Source organism: Ascaphus truei, chromosome 6 (genome assembly GCF_040206685.1).
Source record: "Ascaphus truei isolate aAscTru1 chromosome 6, aAscTru1.hap1, whole genome shotgun sequence".
Lineage (NCBI taxonomy): Eukaryota > Metazoa > Chordata > Amphibia > Anura > Ascaphidae > Ascaphus > Ascaphus truei.
Genome location: NC_134488.1, coordinates 27,894,777 through 27,909,639, shown reverse-complemented (window position 1 = coordinate 27,909,639; position 14,863 = coordinate 27,894,777). Strand labels below are relative to the sequence as shown.

Here is a 14,863-nt window from a genome sequence, read left to right as displayed (position 1 = left end):
GGTTATAAAAGATGGCGTTTATAGGACTCTAGCACTGTCTAGAGGTTAATTTAGATTAAACATGTTTTCATGTAAGGCGATACGTTTAATAATAAAATATTTAATGTATATCATCCTGAGTAATGGAGGTCACAGTTCCCTCTGTGTGCCGCCATGTTCAGCGTTCTGTGTCTCTCTGCTGTCCGACTGTCATCTCCTGTGATCAGGACAAGGGACCATTTGGAGACAGCAGGGGGAGTGGGGGGGCACTTACAACTTCCTGTACCTTAACTGACATCACCAAACACGCTCCACGGCGACTTCCTGTGCTGCTTTCTACAATTATTTATAACTTCAGTAAGCTATTAAAATTAAAAAACACAAAACAAATTGACCAATTGTTTTATAAAGAACATTACATTTTGGGGTAGCCTGTTTTTAAGGGGGACTGAATCTTAGACAAGACATTTATATTGATTAACCGTTGAAAAAGATAACCCACTATACAGGACTGCCCTTTGAAGACATTACAGAAAAAGAACAGTATATAAAGAAGCACACCTGGCGACACCTTGCTCTTTTTAATATATAGGTTTGAAGCAGGGGGTCTCTGGAACTGAACCACATTGATTTCGGCTCTGGGGGACCCCCAGCCTCTGGGGGACCCCAGCTTCCTGAAATACTTACCTCAGAAAGGTGGTGCCGGTATCTGCGCTGTTTAAAAGTCCCACATCACTTGGGCCAAATAGGAAGCCGCACGGAATGATGTCACGACTGTTCTATAGGCCCGTAACATGCGGAACATTGAAAGCCGCCATATTGATAGCCCCATCTGGGCTGCTGCAGCACCCCTTTCCTAGGTAAATATCTCGGGAAGCAGGGGGTCCCCGGGGCTGAAATGAACACAGTTCAGCATTGTAACCCCCCTGCTCCAAACCCATTTTTTTTTTTAAAGTGTCACCAAAGTAAGGGGAATTCACCAAGATCCAAAAATGGGTATTGGAGGTCCGGTACCCTCTTATCATGGCTTCCCCGCCCCCCTCACCCCTCCCCCCCCGCTTTGTACAAGTTACAGAAAGCAGAATGGAGACATGGTTCATATGTAGTTTATTACCAAAAGATCCATAGTGAATGTTCTGAACAACCACGATTAAAATAAAATGATCCATGGGTGAAGGAATGTATCAAGATTTTATACAGACATAAAACAGACATATAATAAAAAATAGTTTCCATATTTCACCATGCTGGGTGGGTTACCATTGGAACATCACATCATCAAGCAGCGCTTGGTAAAACAAGGTTTCCTATCCACGGGGTCATTCTCGGGGTGCTGTGTGTGCTGGAATAATCTCTTACTGATCTAGTATTACTATTACACTCTATACCAGCGCTCTTCAGGTGCCCAACAGATTTCTCTAATTAATTAACACATAATTAACCCAATTATTACGAAGACCGCTTCTTAGGTATGTGTTGCACTGAAAATCTCTGCCCTTGGTATCATTTTTTTGTTTCCTGCAGCTGTGTGAGCAGAATACAATATATTGTCTGTTACCTATAGCAAAATAAAAAGAACGATTCCTGCGCTCCTACCAATTGGGCTAAAATAAAATAATCTAATGAAAAAGGGTTATTTTGTTAAACCAAAGGGTTTGATTTGGCCAAAGGGTTTAACAAAAAACCCTTTTTCATGAGATTATTAGTTTTTTTAGCCCCATTGGTAGGAGCGCAGGAATCGTTCTTTGTTTTTATATATGTAAGGCCTATCTTTTTACCAGCATAGGCTGGTAAACTTCTATAGGGAGGAGCGCGGAATTATGTACAGTTTCTCACCTATAGCAAAATGCCTTAAATGTCATTTTATTTGGAAAATAGTATAATCACTAAAAGGAGTGACGTTGCACCTTTACATTGGCTTACGTGGAGGCGTGAACCAATTGCCCCTGCGGAGTATTTGTTATATCGGTCTTGGATGCAAGACATTTCACTGGAGCTGAGATCTTCCCCCAGCACGGAGAAACTCAGCACCGTTTCACAGTGTACAGAAAATGGGCCAGAGTTCTAAGCGGCATGAAAACAGATCTACTCCATTTATTGCCGGCCTCTCGCTGCGAAAGGGTTAATCACGAGAGGGTGATGAAATCCGCACTTACGCCGGAGGAAAGAAAGACAAAACGCAGCACAGACGCGCTGCGTATTACACAACAAGTGCACTTTTATGCCTTTTTATAGCAGGAGCAAAAAATAAAATAAAAACGTTGGAATGTATTTTTATGTTAAAAATAAACACAGTTGCTTGTGCTCAGGATTCAAAGTTCATGAAAAAGATTAAAAAAAACAAAACAAAAAAAGGTGCAGATTTTTTTTTTTTTATATATATATATAGATAAAATAAACATACAAAAAAGGTGCATAAGAGACTTTTCAGAGACGGGGTTGGCCATTGCGTGGGCTTTGGTAAAGGGTTTTAAAAGAGAAAGTTGGTATGAATGCGTTTTTCTTTCATAATAATAATAAAAAAAAAAAAAAAAAAAAAAGCAAAAATCGGTCAAGATTTGCTACACGGTGCCAAGGTTTCACACCTTGGGAATGGGCCGTCACAGGACCTAGGTAGGAGTCAACAGGCCAGGTATTGGGGATATCCCTGCTTCAGCATAGGTGGCTCAATCAATGACTGAGCCACGGGTTGAGCCACCTGTGCTGAAGCAGGGAGCCACCTGCGCTGAAGCAGGCATATCCTGAAAACCTGACCTGTTGGTGGCCCTCGAGGACTGGAGTTGGCCACCTCTGCCCTAGAGTAGCAGTGACCTGCACTGTCAGACGCTATGGGCAGCGTTAACCTGCCTTCCTGGTCCCTCTGGCAGCCCAGGGGTTAAAACGCCATTTTACTGCATGCGGAGAGATGTATACACAGAATATCTGTTAAAAAAAAATAATTAAAAAAAAATAATTAAAAAAAAACCGGTCGGCGTGTGTATATAGTACAATTAAATTAAATATGAAGGCATTAAAAGATGTAATGCGTCAACCGCCGCATAACAGCGTTTTGCTGCACACCGAGCGCGTCCGCTTTCTGCTTCCGTACATATCCACAAGAACTGATTGCGGTGAAACCTGCATCATTTTTCTTTATCAATAATAATAATAATAAAAAAAAGGGTAGAAAATGACCGCTGTAGATGCATAAATAATCGATGTTAATCGCCATTTAATATAGTACGGAAAAAAATTCCTCCGGGATTCCACATGGACGGGACGCGCCGGCGTGAAGACGAGAAAAAAAAAAGGTGCAAAATAGTTTGATATATTGACCCAGAGAGAGATGTTCAAAAGGGGATTATAGTGTAGAATAATAGCGTGTAAAAGCCATTATCAGCCATAAATGGCCATCCAACTGTAGTGTCAGTTTATTAGCAGTAATGTTTTCTGAGCTTGATACATAAGTCCCATTAATTTTATTCAGTAGTCTAATGTAAATGGTGACCGAGTTTAAATAAAAATGGAGGTTATAAAACAAAAAGGTGTAAAATATGTTTTGCGAACTAAAAAAAAATCCCAAAAACAATGATTATGATCACGCGGCTTCACGTTTTGTGAGCCGGAAAAAGGTTTTTAAAAAAAAAAAAAAATAATAAAAAACAGCTGAAAGCAAAGCTCTTTAAAATAGTATTTTTCACATGCTTATCCCCCACAGAGCCTTATTTACCCCTATTTACATGTACATACATTTGCAGGCCCTGGAAGAAAGGACAGTTCATTCTTTTCTATACAATGATACATGCGGAATATCAACAAGACCCCGCGGCAAAGAATATTTGCCGGTCTCAACATTCCAAAATGGCGCCTTGAGTCCTTTATAAGTTAAAGCAGGTTTAAAAAAAAAACAAAAAAAACAATGTACTTTTAGTACCTACGCATTTTTTGAAGCAGTGCCCATGCAATTTGTTCGTTCATATATATAAAAAAAATCTATATATACCCTAAGAGCCAAATCTCAATAATGATAATCGTTATATACAGTTACAATACGTGGGCTCATGTCTGGTTACCCTGAGAGACGTTCATGCAGTTGGATCCCTTGCATTTGCAGAAAATATATACTAGTAAAGCCAAGGAATATAGGATAGAAAAACTATACAAGGTGTATGAGGTCCGTGAAACGTTGGGAAGGAAGGAGCAGGGCGTGGAGGGGGCATCCAGCAGGCAGATGTGGTCCTTTCAGCTTTTCAATGGAGTGTTGAGTTTGGAAGGTCTGTGGCTTCAGGTCTTTTCACCGTAATCCTACAACTAGAGATACATATACTTCAGTTAGACCGAGTTACTGGACATGCGAGTACAAGGCTCAGACACCTGGAGAAATGGAAAGGCTCCGGGAATCAACACAGAGCGATTTGCCCGGTGTCGGCCGATTCCCTTGGGCAAGGAACTTTATCCGGAAGCAAATATAAGCAATATATATTTGTGTGCACGTGCAAATCTGTGCTAGTCAGTATTTATGTTTAGACTACCTAAGCGAACAGTATAAGAGAGTGTAATGTGTGTAGTGTGTGTGTCACGTACGTGTGTGTCACGTACGTGTGTGTCACGTACGTGTGTGTCACGTACGTGTGTGTCACGTACGTGTGTGTCACGTACGCGCGTGTCACGTATGCGCGTGCCACGTGTGCGTGCGTCACGTGTGCGTGTGCATCACGTGTGCGTGTGCGTCACGTGTGTGTGCGCGCGTCACGTGTGTGTGCGCGCGTCACGTGTGTGCGCGCGTCACGTGTGTGTGCGTGCGTCACGTGTGTGTGTGTGCGTGTGTGCCTGTCACGTGTGTGTGTGTGTGTGCCTGTCACGTGTGTGTGTGTGTCTGTCACGTGTGTGTGTGCCTGTCACGTGTGTGTGTGCGTGCCTGTCACGTGTGTGTGTGTGCCTGTCACGTGTGTGTGTGTGCCTGTCACGTGTGTGTGTGTGCCTGTCACGTGTGTGTGTGCCTGTCACGTGTGGGTGTGTGCCTGTCACGTGTGGGTGTGTGCCTGTCACGTGTGGGTGTGTGCCTGCCACGTGTGTGTGCGCCTGCCACGTGTGTGTGTGCCTGTCACGTGTGTGCGTGTCACGTGTGTGTGTGTGTGTGTCAGGTGTGTCGTGGAATCGATGTCTATGTGCATCTGTTTGAATGAGTGAATTTGTGCCAGAGCAGGTGTGTTATATAAGGGCTTCCTTTGGTCGCTGGCATTAGGGGTCGGCGGTTATAAAAATGGCAAGGGGTACCATTAACCCCATCATTGCCAGAGCGTCCAGCTATGCACTGGGCGCAGGTTTTGTTATCCAGGCAACAAGCAGCAGTGTTCGCTGTACAGAGCCCGCCTGACAAACAGGCAAATAGTTCTTCTACAGGGTCTCGCTTTAGTCGTTTTAAGTAATTACGTGGACACTATCATCAACCCAAGACAAAGGTGAAGAACAACAACATACCAGGTAAGATTAGAATTACACGGACCCCGCCCCAAAGATGTGCCTGTTTTGCACAGTGGGGCGGGGGGGGGGGGGGAAACACATACGTCAAACTTTTATTTTAAAGGAAGATTGAAATCTTTCCAGAGAAGCGGATTACACGGACAAAGTGTTCCGATTTGTTGGCTGCTATGTGGGACTGTACCCTAAACCAGGGCGGATTCACAGCCCCCTGTTCCCGGTATTTTTCCCAGTTTTAATGCCGGCGTGTAATAAAAAACAAACTACTAATACGTCACCACCCCCCCACCCCCCCACCCCCCCGACGGCGTCGCAGATTTGTGGCGACCGCCATAGCGAAGCTGAACCTTGCGGCCATATTGTCTGCACTGGAAAGTGTTGCCTGGTGGACTTTAAACTAGTTATATCTCTGGAATATGGGGGGGGGAGGACACCCTCCCCCCCCGAAAAGAAACGATAAGCACAGATTGCTGCCTTAAAACCCCCGTTAGGCTTTTAATAACGCCATAAATATAACAAATCGTTTTTTGCATTGATCATCGAAAGGGATAAGGGATTTGACCGCACGATGAAGTGCCTGGAAGCCAATACTGGCATTATGTAGCCGCGAGACAGAAGGGCCCCATTTCATTAGGATTGCTCACAAAAGAAGGAGCTATGGTAAAAATGCTGAATAACCTGTCCGGTTTCGGAGTGGCCTGCTAACCGCAATGAAACAATGAGTGGCTGGCAGAAGTCAGGATTTTGATGGGGTGTGCTGAAGCAGGGATATCCTTAAAACCAGTCCTCCAAACCCCACCACAGGTCAGGTTTCAAGGATATCGCAGCTTCAGCACAGGTGGCTCAATCAGAGCCAATTGAGCCACCTGTGCTGAAGCAGGGATATCCTTGAAACCTGACCTGTGGGGTTGCCCTTGCGGACTGCCGTTGGCCACCCCTGGGATACATGCGGTAAACATCTTTCTAATAAAAAAATGGGTCTGTGCCCCAAAATAGTTTTAGAAAATCGGAAAAAGAGAGACAGAATGACAGATTTATGTAAAAATAATGGACGTCAAAGAGACAATTTAAATAATTGACTGTCGTTGGTCGATATTGCACCAACATATTCCATAGTGCAGTACTATGGGTGTGTGATTCAAACTGAATGACAAAAGTAGCATACATCGCCGCCCAGTAAATGCGTGAGTGCAGAACTCATTGTATGTTTTTATATTGTATTGTTCATTTACTTTGTAATAATACTTGTATTTATTGACGTGTTCCCATGTCCCTTGTATCCAGACGGACAACTTTAAATCCCACTCACCCAGATTCCCTTATTTCCCGGCAGGTTAATGCTGCTCCTCCGCCATGCTTCTTGGGTGCTGCCGATCGAGTCCCAGCTTAGCTGACTGCTTCCTCGCTGCCGAGTCTGTTTTAGCGAGTCTGTCAGACCCAAGCTGCTTCCGTCTGGAGCTGCGAATATCCAAGGTATCGAAATCCTGGGAAGAATGAAAGAAGAGATGAGACACAGAGCCATTTTTAAGATGCAATCAAAGTGTGTGTGCGAGAGTGAGCGCGCGAGCGAGGGTGAGTGCGCGCGCGAGAGAGTGCACGACAGAGTGAGAGAGTGCGAGAGAGAGTGTGTGTGTGAGTGAGAGAGTGTGTGTGTGTGTGTGTGTGTGTGAGAGAGAGAGTGTGTGAGAGAGAGTGTGTGAGAGAGAGTGTGTGAGAGAGAGAGTGTGAGAGAGAGAGTGTGAGAGAGAGAGTGTGAGAGAGTGTGTGTGTGTGTGAGAGAGTGTGTGTGTGTGTGTGAGAGTGAGTGTGTGTGTGAGAGTGAGTGTGTGTGTGAGTGAGGAGAGAGAAAGGGTCTTGACACCGAGGTTTGATATTTGTACAAATGTACAGTGGAAACAAAATCTATCACGGCTCTCCTGCTCAGAAACGGTGAGAGTGAGAGAGGTTTTTTTTAACACTAGCAGTTTAACTCATACAGGCTTCTGGGGGTGGGGGGTGGGGGTGATTGCTGCTTTAAAATTCAATAATGTAAAGGGACTAGGGACTATTTTTAATCTCAGGGACTAGGGAGGGCCTATAGCTTGGAGTGCTGCAGTTCAACTGCACGGGTTCCCATTGTATCAAATGGGGTAAAGATATCTATAGGACATTTTTTAAAGCATCTTTCAGAGGGCTCAATAATATTATCTAGATCAGGGGTCTCAAACTCAGTCCTCAAGAGCCACCAAATAAAAGCCTGTTGGTGGCCCATGGGGACCGAGTTTGAGACCCCTGATCTAGAGGGTCAGTTCTATAATTAGAAGAGGAATTAGCAGAGGCTCATTAGTTCAAATTGTAGCATATTAATTCTCAGGGAGAGGGAATTCCCAAAGACGATGAATCACTGCCTCAAGAACGGGTGACGGAGAGAAGGCTGCAGGATGTATGACGACCAGGGGACGTGCCACACCCCTAGTGGCTGCAAATGACACACTTTATGGTACAGACTGTGAGTCATGTGATTGTAAAGGTACACAATTGTGTTATGGTGATTAAAAAGAAACATTTCACCACACAGGACATACAGGTTGGGGTTAAAAGGAGCAATTCATGAGATTTTTTTTTTTTACATAGGTTTGAAGCAGGGGGTCTCCGAACCCAAGCCCCATTAATGTCAGCTCAGGGGACTCTCTGCTTCCCGAGATACAGACCTCCAAAAAGGGGTGTCAGGATCGCGGCAAAGTTTAAAGCACCCGCGTCACGCCGGCCAATAGGAAGCCTGACCTGATGACGTCACGCCTTCCTATTGGTCCGCAGGAGTTTTCCAACTCCACCATTACATCCCCCCCTGCTAGCCAACAGGAGCGGCTACTGGCAACCCCTATGGAGGCATCTCCGGGAACAGGGGGTCCCCAGAGGGGAAATTAATGGGGTTCAGCTCAGGAGACCACCTGCTTCAATCTTATGTTAAAAAGAAAAGAAAAAAACGGCCAGCTTGCACTGCCTCTTTAAAGGGTATTTTGTCCAACTAATGATATAGCAGGGATCAGGGGAATCAGGGGATCGGGGGATCAGGGGATCACAAAATCAAGGGGCAAATATAGGTTATGTACATTCTTATTACCAACTTTTTTCGATAGGCTGCGTGGGACGGGATCTGTAAAGGGAATAAGCTCGCCTGAATTCAGCCACAGTCCCACTATTTAATTGGTACTTAAAACACAGAATATACATCGCCAGTGAATATTACATTTATAACCGTTACATACCTCCAAGGTCGTGCGATTCCAGGACGCAAATCCCGAAGAGAGAAAGGGGTCACTGAAAAGGCTTCTCCGTGATATAATCTCCGACGCACTTAAGCTGCTTTGACTTCTTCTGGAAACAAATTCAGGCGGACTACAATTGTCTACTATAGTACTCGTCTTTCTTAAATACTGTTCACGCAAACGTAATCTCACCGGCCTCTTCTCATCCAAAAATGATGTGTGTATATACTTGGCATCGATAGAACCATCTTTTTTGTCAGTTAGAATATCTAATTCCTCAGTGGAACCCAACACACCCTTCCTCCTCCAACTTCTCACCGTGACCGGTCTATCGTCTGTATGATTAGTGTCTACAGCAGTGTGACTTTTCCAGCTCAGAGGTCCCACATCCGTATGGTTGTCACTCATCGTCACCTCCTCCTCCAGCTTTTTGGCAGCGCTAGTGTTGGAAGCCTTGGCCTTCTCTTCAAGATCTAAGTCATCGTTTGCATCGGTTCGCTTCAACGACATATCACTTTTGTTTATCGATATTTCAAATGGAAGGCTCATGTTGGTCGGCGAGGATTGATCCTTGGCAGATAGTCTAATGTTACTGGTTGACGTATGTCTTTCTCTTGGTTCCTCTGTACTAGATCGCACAGGTGTTGCTTCGGATGGATATATTGTTATACTGCTCATCACTTTGTTTGACACTGTGTGTAACGGAGATTTGCTTAATTCTGAGCTGGATCTTGCTCTGTAACCACCCATAACTTCTTTCATATCTTTTTCAACGATGACCGGCTTAATGACGACCGTGGATTGCAAAGCTTCCCTTGGACTACACGATCTCGTCCTTATTTCAACGTGAGAACCAAGATCCATGTTTTCTAGACTATCGGATGACACTTTTCTGGATTTCTCAGATACCCACTCTCGTTGAATCCCATAATTGTCGTTTTCAAAATTAGATGTTCTATTATCACCTCGGAATCTTGGTTTATCTCTAGGACTGGAATGTCTTTTAGTCTGAAGTCCTGAAGTAATATTCCTTCTCTCCCCTTCTGTATGGTCCGTTGCTTCTACAATGTGCGGTTTTTCAGGAATGAGCGGTTTGGTGGAGGACTTAAATCTCGCTTTGTCTCTACTAGTGTAAAGTCTTTTTGAATCTGAATCTGGTTGGCCGAGTGGATCTATTTCATCTTTACTTGGCATGGCCGGTTTTGTGGTTTGCTCAATAATGGAAGATCTTGTGATGCTATCTTGGCTACCTGAAAAATGAGTGTATCTGGAAGACCGGCTGTCCTGGGAGGTGGTCTCCTTTACTTCACTTTCATCTGAGTTTACAGCAGTTTTGGAGTAGTCTTCCAAAATGTTTGTGCAAGGATGATCCGGAGCAGTGGCCGCCGCTGACACAGCATTGTTTGGCTGCGTGTTAGATATCGAAGAGGACGAGCAGTTTCCTACCAACTCCACATCTTCCTGAGGAGCAGCGTTAACTTTGATTTCCGAGTTGGCATCAGAGGGATTCGCCTTAACCTCTTTTTCTTTTGTGGAAACCGAGACCTCTCCTTTTCTTGAGGTTTCAACAGGTTGATGCACCTTTGCAGAATAGTCTTCCCCAAATAGCTGTGCCGGCTTTTCGATTTTTTTCGCCGAGGACCCTTTCCATGCCTTTTGTTCTTGGGCGGCCGGCGGGTAGCGGCTGAGGACAGACTTTTTATTGTCAGTCTGCCCAGCTACAAAATCTTTTGCACTTGATAAATACGAAGCAACCGCCGACGACCTGTCTTCTAGTTTCCGTACACTGCCGATAGTGGTGTCCAACACCGCAGATTTTCCAGTTTTCCTGCTACTGGGGTTGGACAATTGTCTCTTATACAGAGAATCAGGGTCTCTGTGACGAGGCCGTTCGCTCCTCAACAGTTGAGATGCATCCCGGGAGGCGTATTTTGTTGGCTCAGCCGATACGCCTTTATATCTTGTTCTCTCGTTAAGTCTACCGTGTAAATTTATTTCTTCCCCAACGTCTCCATTTTCCACTTTTTGATGTGGTTTCGCTTGGCTTTTTAATGTCTCCACCTCATCGGCCAGCTGCTTGCTTTTACTATGTTCACTGAAGCAGGTGTCTTGTAGCTCCCGGTTATTCTCCTTACATAGTTTCAACTCTTCTTCTATGCACTCAAAATGTTTAATCTGATTCTTCAGCTTCTCTATTTCTTGGTGCAAATCTTTGATTTTGTTGTCCTCTTGATTCTTGTTTTTCTCATATTCGGATTTGCTACTTGGTTGATTCTCCGACTGCTTCATGTAGTTGAACCCCACTTTGCGTGACAGTCTAGAAGGCAAGTCATCTTCAATCCTCAGGTTATTCAGTCCCACGTGATCGGACGATCGCTCCAAAAGGTTGGATTCATTTCTACTTTGGTCTCCCGTGTTGATTTTCGCTTTTAATTCCAGTTGTTGCTTGAGCTCTAGAATCAATTTCTCATTCTGCTTTTCCTTTTCCAGAGAACATTTTCTTTCATTAACAAAGGTTAAGGTCAAAGACTTGATTTTTTCCAGTTCACCCTCTAAAAATTGTTCCGCTTTATCCAGTTTGCTTTCAGATGCTTCCAGTTCTTTAACTCTGGTCCGAAGTATTTCCAGTTCAGTAGATAACTTTTTAGACAAGTTCTTTTCTTCATTTAAGCTGAGACACAGCTGAGTGCAATCATTCTTGCTCTTGCAAAAAGTCTCCTCTAACTTCTCCAGCTCGGACATCCTTTTCTGGAGTTGCTCGATTTCCGATCGGAGTTCTCTGGTCACATTCTCCTCGTTTTCCAGTTTTTCCTTCAGCAGCCTACACAGATCTTCCGCCTTCTTCACTTCTTCGTCCTTTCCTTCAATCTTCAGCACTCTCTTTCTCAAAGCCTCAACGTCTGCAAGCAGGCTCGAGTTGCTCCCTTCCGCCTGGATAATTTTGTCTTGAAGATCCAGAATTTCGTCCTCCGCCTTCTGAAGGTTCCTCGTCGCTTCCTCCAGATCATCCAGACGGCGACCGAGGCTCTGGACCTTAAATCGCAAGTGGCGACTCGAGTGCTCCATTTCGCTTTACCAGTGGCTTAGACAAGAGTCCGTACCGGCGCCGGTGTCTATGCCGGCTTCCCAGATAGCTGCGGTTGCCAAGAACTATCCTATTTCTTCTTGATGAGTGCAGTGTGTAGGACATCCAGAGACCATCTTAACCTAAAACAACAAGGAGCAACATGTAAGAAAAGCATCACACACACATATACATATACACACAGCTGTAGGTTTAGGTTTGGCATTTTTGTATGCGGAGAGAGCGGTGTATGATTTTTAAATGTACTTTGGCCACGAATATAGAAAAGTCATCACCATATATGTCAATAAATAGCTACATTTGGCGTCGCCGCCTTCAAAGTTATCCATGTGTTGTTATTATGTGTACTTTACCTGCCTTGTACATAGACGCTCATTGTGGTCGACCTGAAGCATATCGAATGGGTTCAACAAGTCAGAAACGAGTAAATTATAGAGTATATAACTACTTTCAAAACCCTTCACAATGACAGCACAGGGCGCGCTACACAACACATTGGAATGTTGCAGACACAGCCCCTGCCCAGGTGAGCGTACAAGCCAAGTTTTCAGTGCACGAGGCACAGGGAGATAAAGTGACGTGCCCAAGGTCACAAGGAGCAGAATCAGGGGAACCTGGTTCAAATCCTGGTGTCTAACTCCCTGTCATCGTTTAGAGAGTCAGGGTCTTTACTCAGTGAATATAAAGTGTGCATGGAAGCTAGAGCCATACATATACGCTACTAAGCAATTATAAAGTAGGATATATTAGGTACTATTATTTACTATTTATGGGGGGAAACAGATTGTAGGAGACCACTATAGGGCTATAATGGAAAGTCATAATACACTCACGTGCATATATACGAAGGCTCAAACATGCATGCATTCTAATACACAATCATTTTAGAAGCTACCCCAGCAGAATTGGTAATTGGGAGGTATATAGAGCCAATACGTTTTGGCTGGATTATTTTATCTTGGAGATCAAATACGTCATCCTCTGCCTTTTTGTAAAGATTAATGTACATTATTTAAATATATGATACATAAATTGTTACTTTATACAGAGTTCTGAGATGGTATATCGATAAGATAGATAAACCTTTGTATATCAGTATTGCTGACCTGAGGAAGAGAGGAGAACTCTCGAAAACTTGTCCTATGACAAATTGTTAGTCCAAATAAAAAAAAGGTATCACCTAATACTGAAGAACTCATTTATATATAATCAAAGGGTCTCACACTCTGCCCTGCCAAGCCTATGGACAAGGTTGAGCTGTGCAGTGACCTGGAAGAATTCTTCAGAAGACTGCTTCTTAAGGAGTTATTCCATGGCAGACACGACCAAGATCATGCCAGCACAGCAGAAGGAGAGCCACTGCACATGAGCAGGGAGAAGCAAAAATCCAACTGGATTCCACAAACTGGGGGCGCAACCCCAAACTGGACCGGTACATTGAAAGCTTCAGACAGAGCCAAAACCACAATCCTGGACAAAGTAAGGAAACAAACATATAATCTGACACTGATGGAGAGGAGAGCCATAGAATCGCTAAAGGCCAACCACAACATAACAATCAAACCTGCGGACAAGGGAGGAGCAGTGGTCATAATGAACACCACAGACTACCTGCGGGAAGCACACAGGCAACTCTCTGATTCAAAGTACTACACCCAACTGCAGGAGGATCCAACACAAAAATACATGAGAGAACGCAACAGGATCATTAAAACACTCCCGACCCACACAAGAGAACAAATTCTGGACCTGATACCAGCTAACCCAAAACCTGGCACATTCTACATGCTCCCTAAAATTCACAAAAAGGGTAACCCTGGGCACCCTATTATCTCTGGATCTGGCACACTGACTGAGAACATTTCTGGCTGGGTGGAAGGCATTTGTCAGGAACACACCCAGCTATATCCAGGATACCACCGACATGCTTAACAAACTTAATGCCATTGGCCCCCTCCCAACAGGAACACTACTAGCAACCATGGATTTAGAGTCACTTTGCACAAACATCTCCACGAAGATGGAATTTCAGCCTGCAGATACTTTCTGGGACCGGAGGAGCCACTCACAGAGACAGTGACTAAATGCATCGAATTTATTCTGACCCATAACTACTTGACATTTGGAAATGACATATACCTTCAGACAACCGGGACCGCTATGGGCACTCGGATGGCGCCACAGTATGCCAATCTGTTCTGCGCAAAACTGGAAAGTGACTTTCTTTCCACCTGTCACTTGAAATCCCTTACATACCTTCGCTACATCGATGACATCCTCTCAATTTGAACCTCTGGTTAACAGGACCTCCTACAGTTCCATGAGAACTTCAATACGTTCCACCCGACCATCAACCTCAAACTCACCCATTCCCCAGACGAAGTATACTTCCTAGACACCACCATTACTATAAAGAACAACCAACTACAGACTTCTGTATACCGCAAACCTACAGACAGACAGCTATTTGAGGGACAACAGCTGCCACCCGACATACACTAAGCATGCAACCATCTACAGTCAAGCTATACGATACAACCGGATATGCTCCGACACAGCAGACAGAAGCCAGCGGATTACAGTCTTGAGATCGGATTTCATAAACAGTGGATATAACCACAGAATTGTAGACCAGCAAATCCACAAAGCCACCAGAATACCAAGAAGTGATCTCCTTGAATACAGACAGAAAGAGACAAGTGACAGGGTACCTTTGGTGGTCACATATAACCCACACCTAGAAGCCCTACACAAGATCGCCAGGGAACTACAACCCATTCTCCAGGAAGATACAAGACTGCAACAGGTCTTCCCTGAAACACCCTTATTATCATACAGACAACCCCATAATCTCAAGAAAATTATGGTGAGGAGTAAAGTATTCAACAGTACAACTGAATGCGGGACAAGACCATGTCAGGACGCAAGATGCAAAACCTGCGCAATGCTCCACACAGCGGGCACAATACAAATACCACACAGGAATCTGGAGTACAAAATCAGAGGAAGATTAACCTGTTCCTCCAGCAATGTCGTGTACCTCATCATGTGCATGAAATGCCCAGGTGGCTGCTACTACATAGGTGAGATG

At 44.4% G+C, this 14,863-nt stretch overlaps 1 protein-coding gene across 1 annotated transcript in view; it reads right to left on the bottom strand.

The window, feature by feature from the left end:
* Nucleotides 1-1,074: 1,074 nt before the first annotated feature.
* LUZP1 (leucine zipper protein 1) overlaps nucleotides 1,075-14,863 on the bottom strand; it is a 28,581-nt gene continuing 14,792 nt past the window's right edge. The window contains exons 2-4 of the mRNA XM_075603747.1: nucleotides 8,688-11,894; nucleotides 6,749-6,923; nucleotides 1,075-4,269 (exon numbers count right to left, since the gene is read on the bottom strand). Of these exons, the coding sequence (XP_075459862.1) occupies nucleotides 6,774-6,923; nucleotides 8,688-11,753 (3,216 nt within the window). The 5' untranslated portion in view covers nucleotides 11,754-11,894 and the 3' untranslated portion in view covers nucleotides 1,075-4,269; nucleotides 6,749-6,773. The remainder of the gene's footprint in view (nucleotides 4,270-6,748; nucleotides 6,924-8,687; nucleotides 11,895-14,863) is intronic.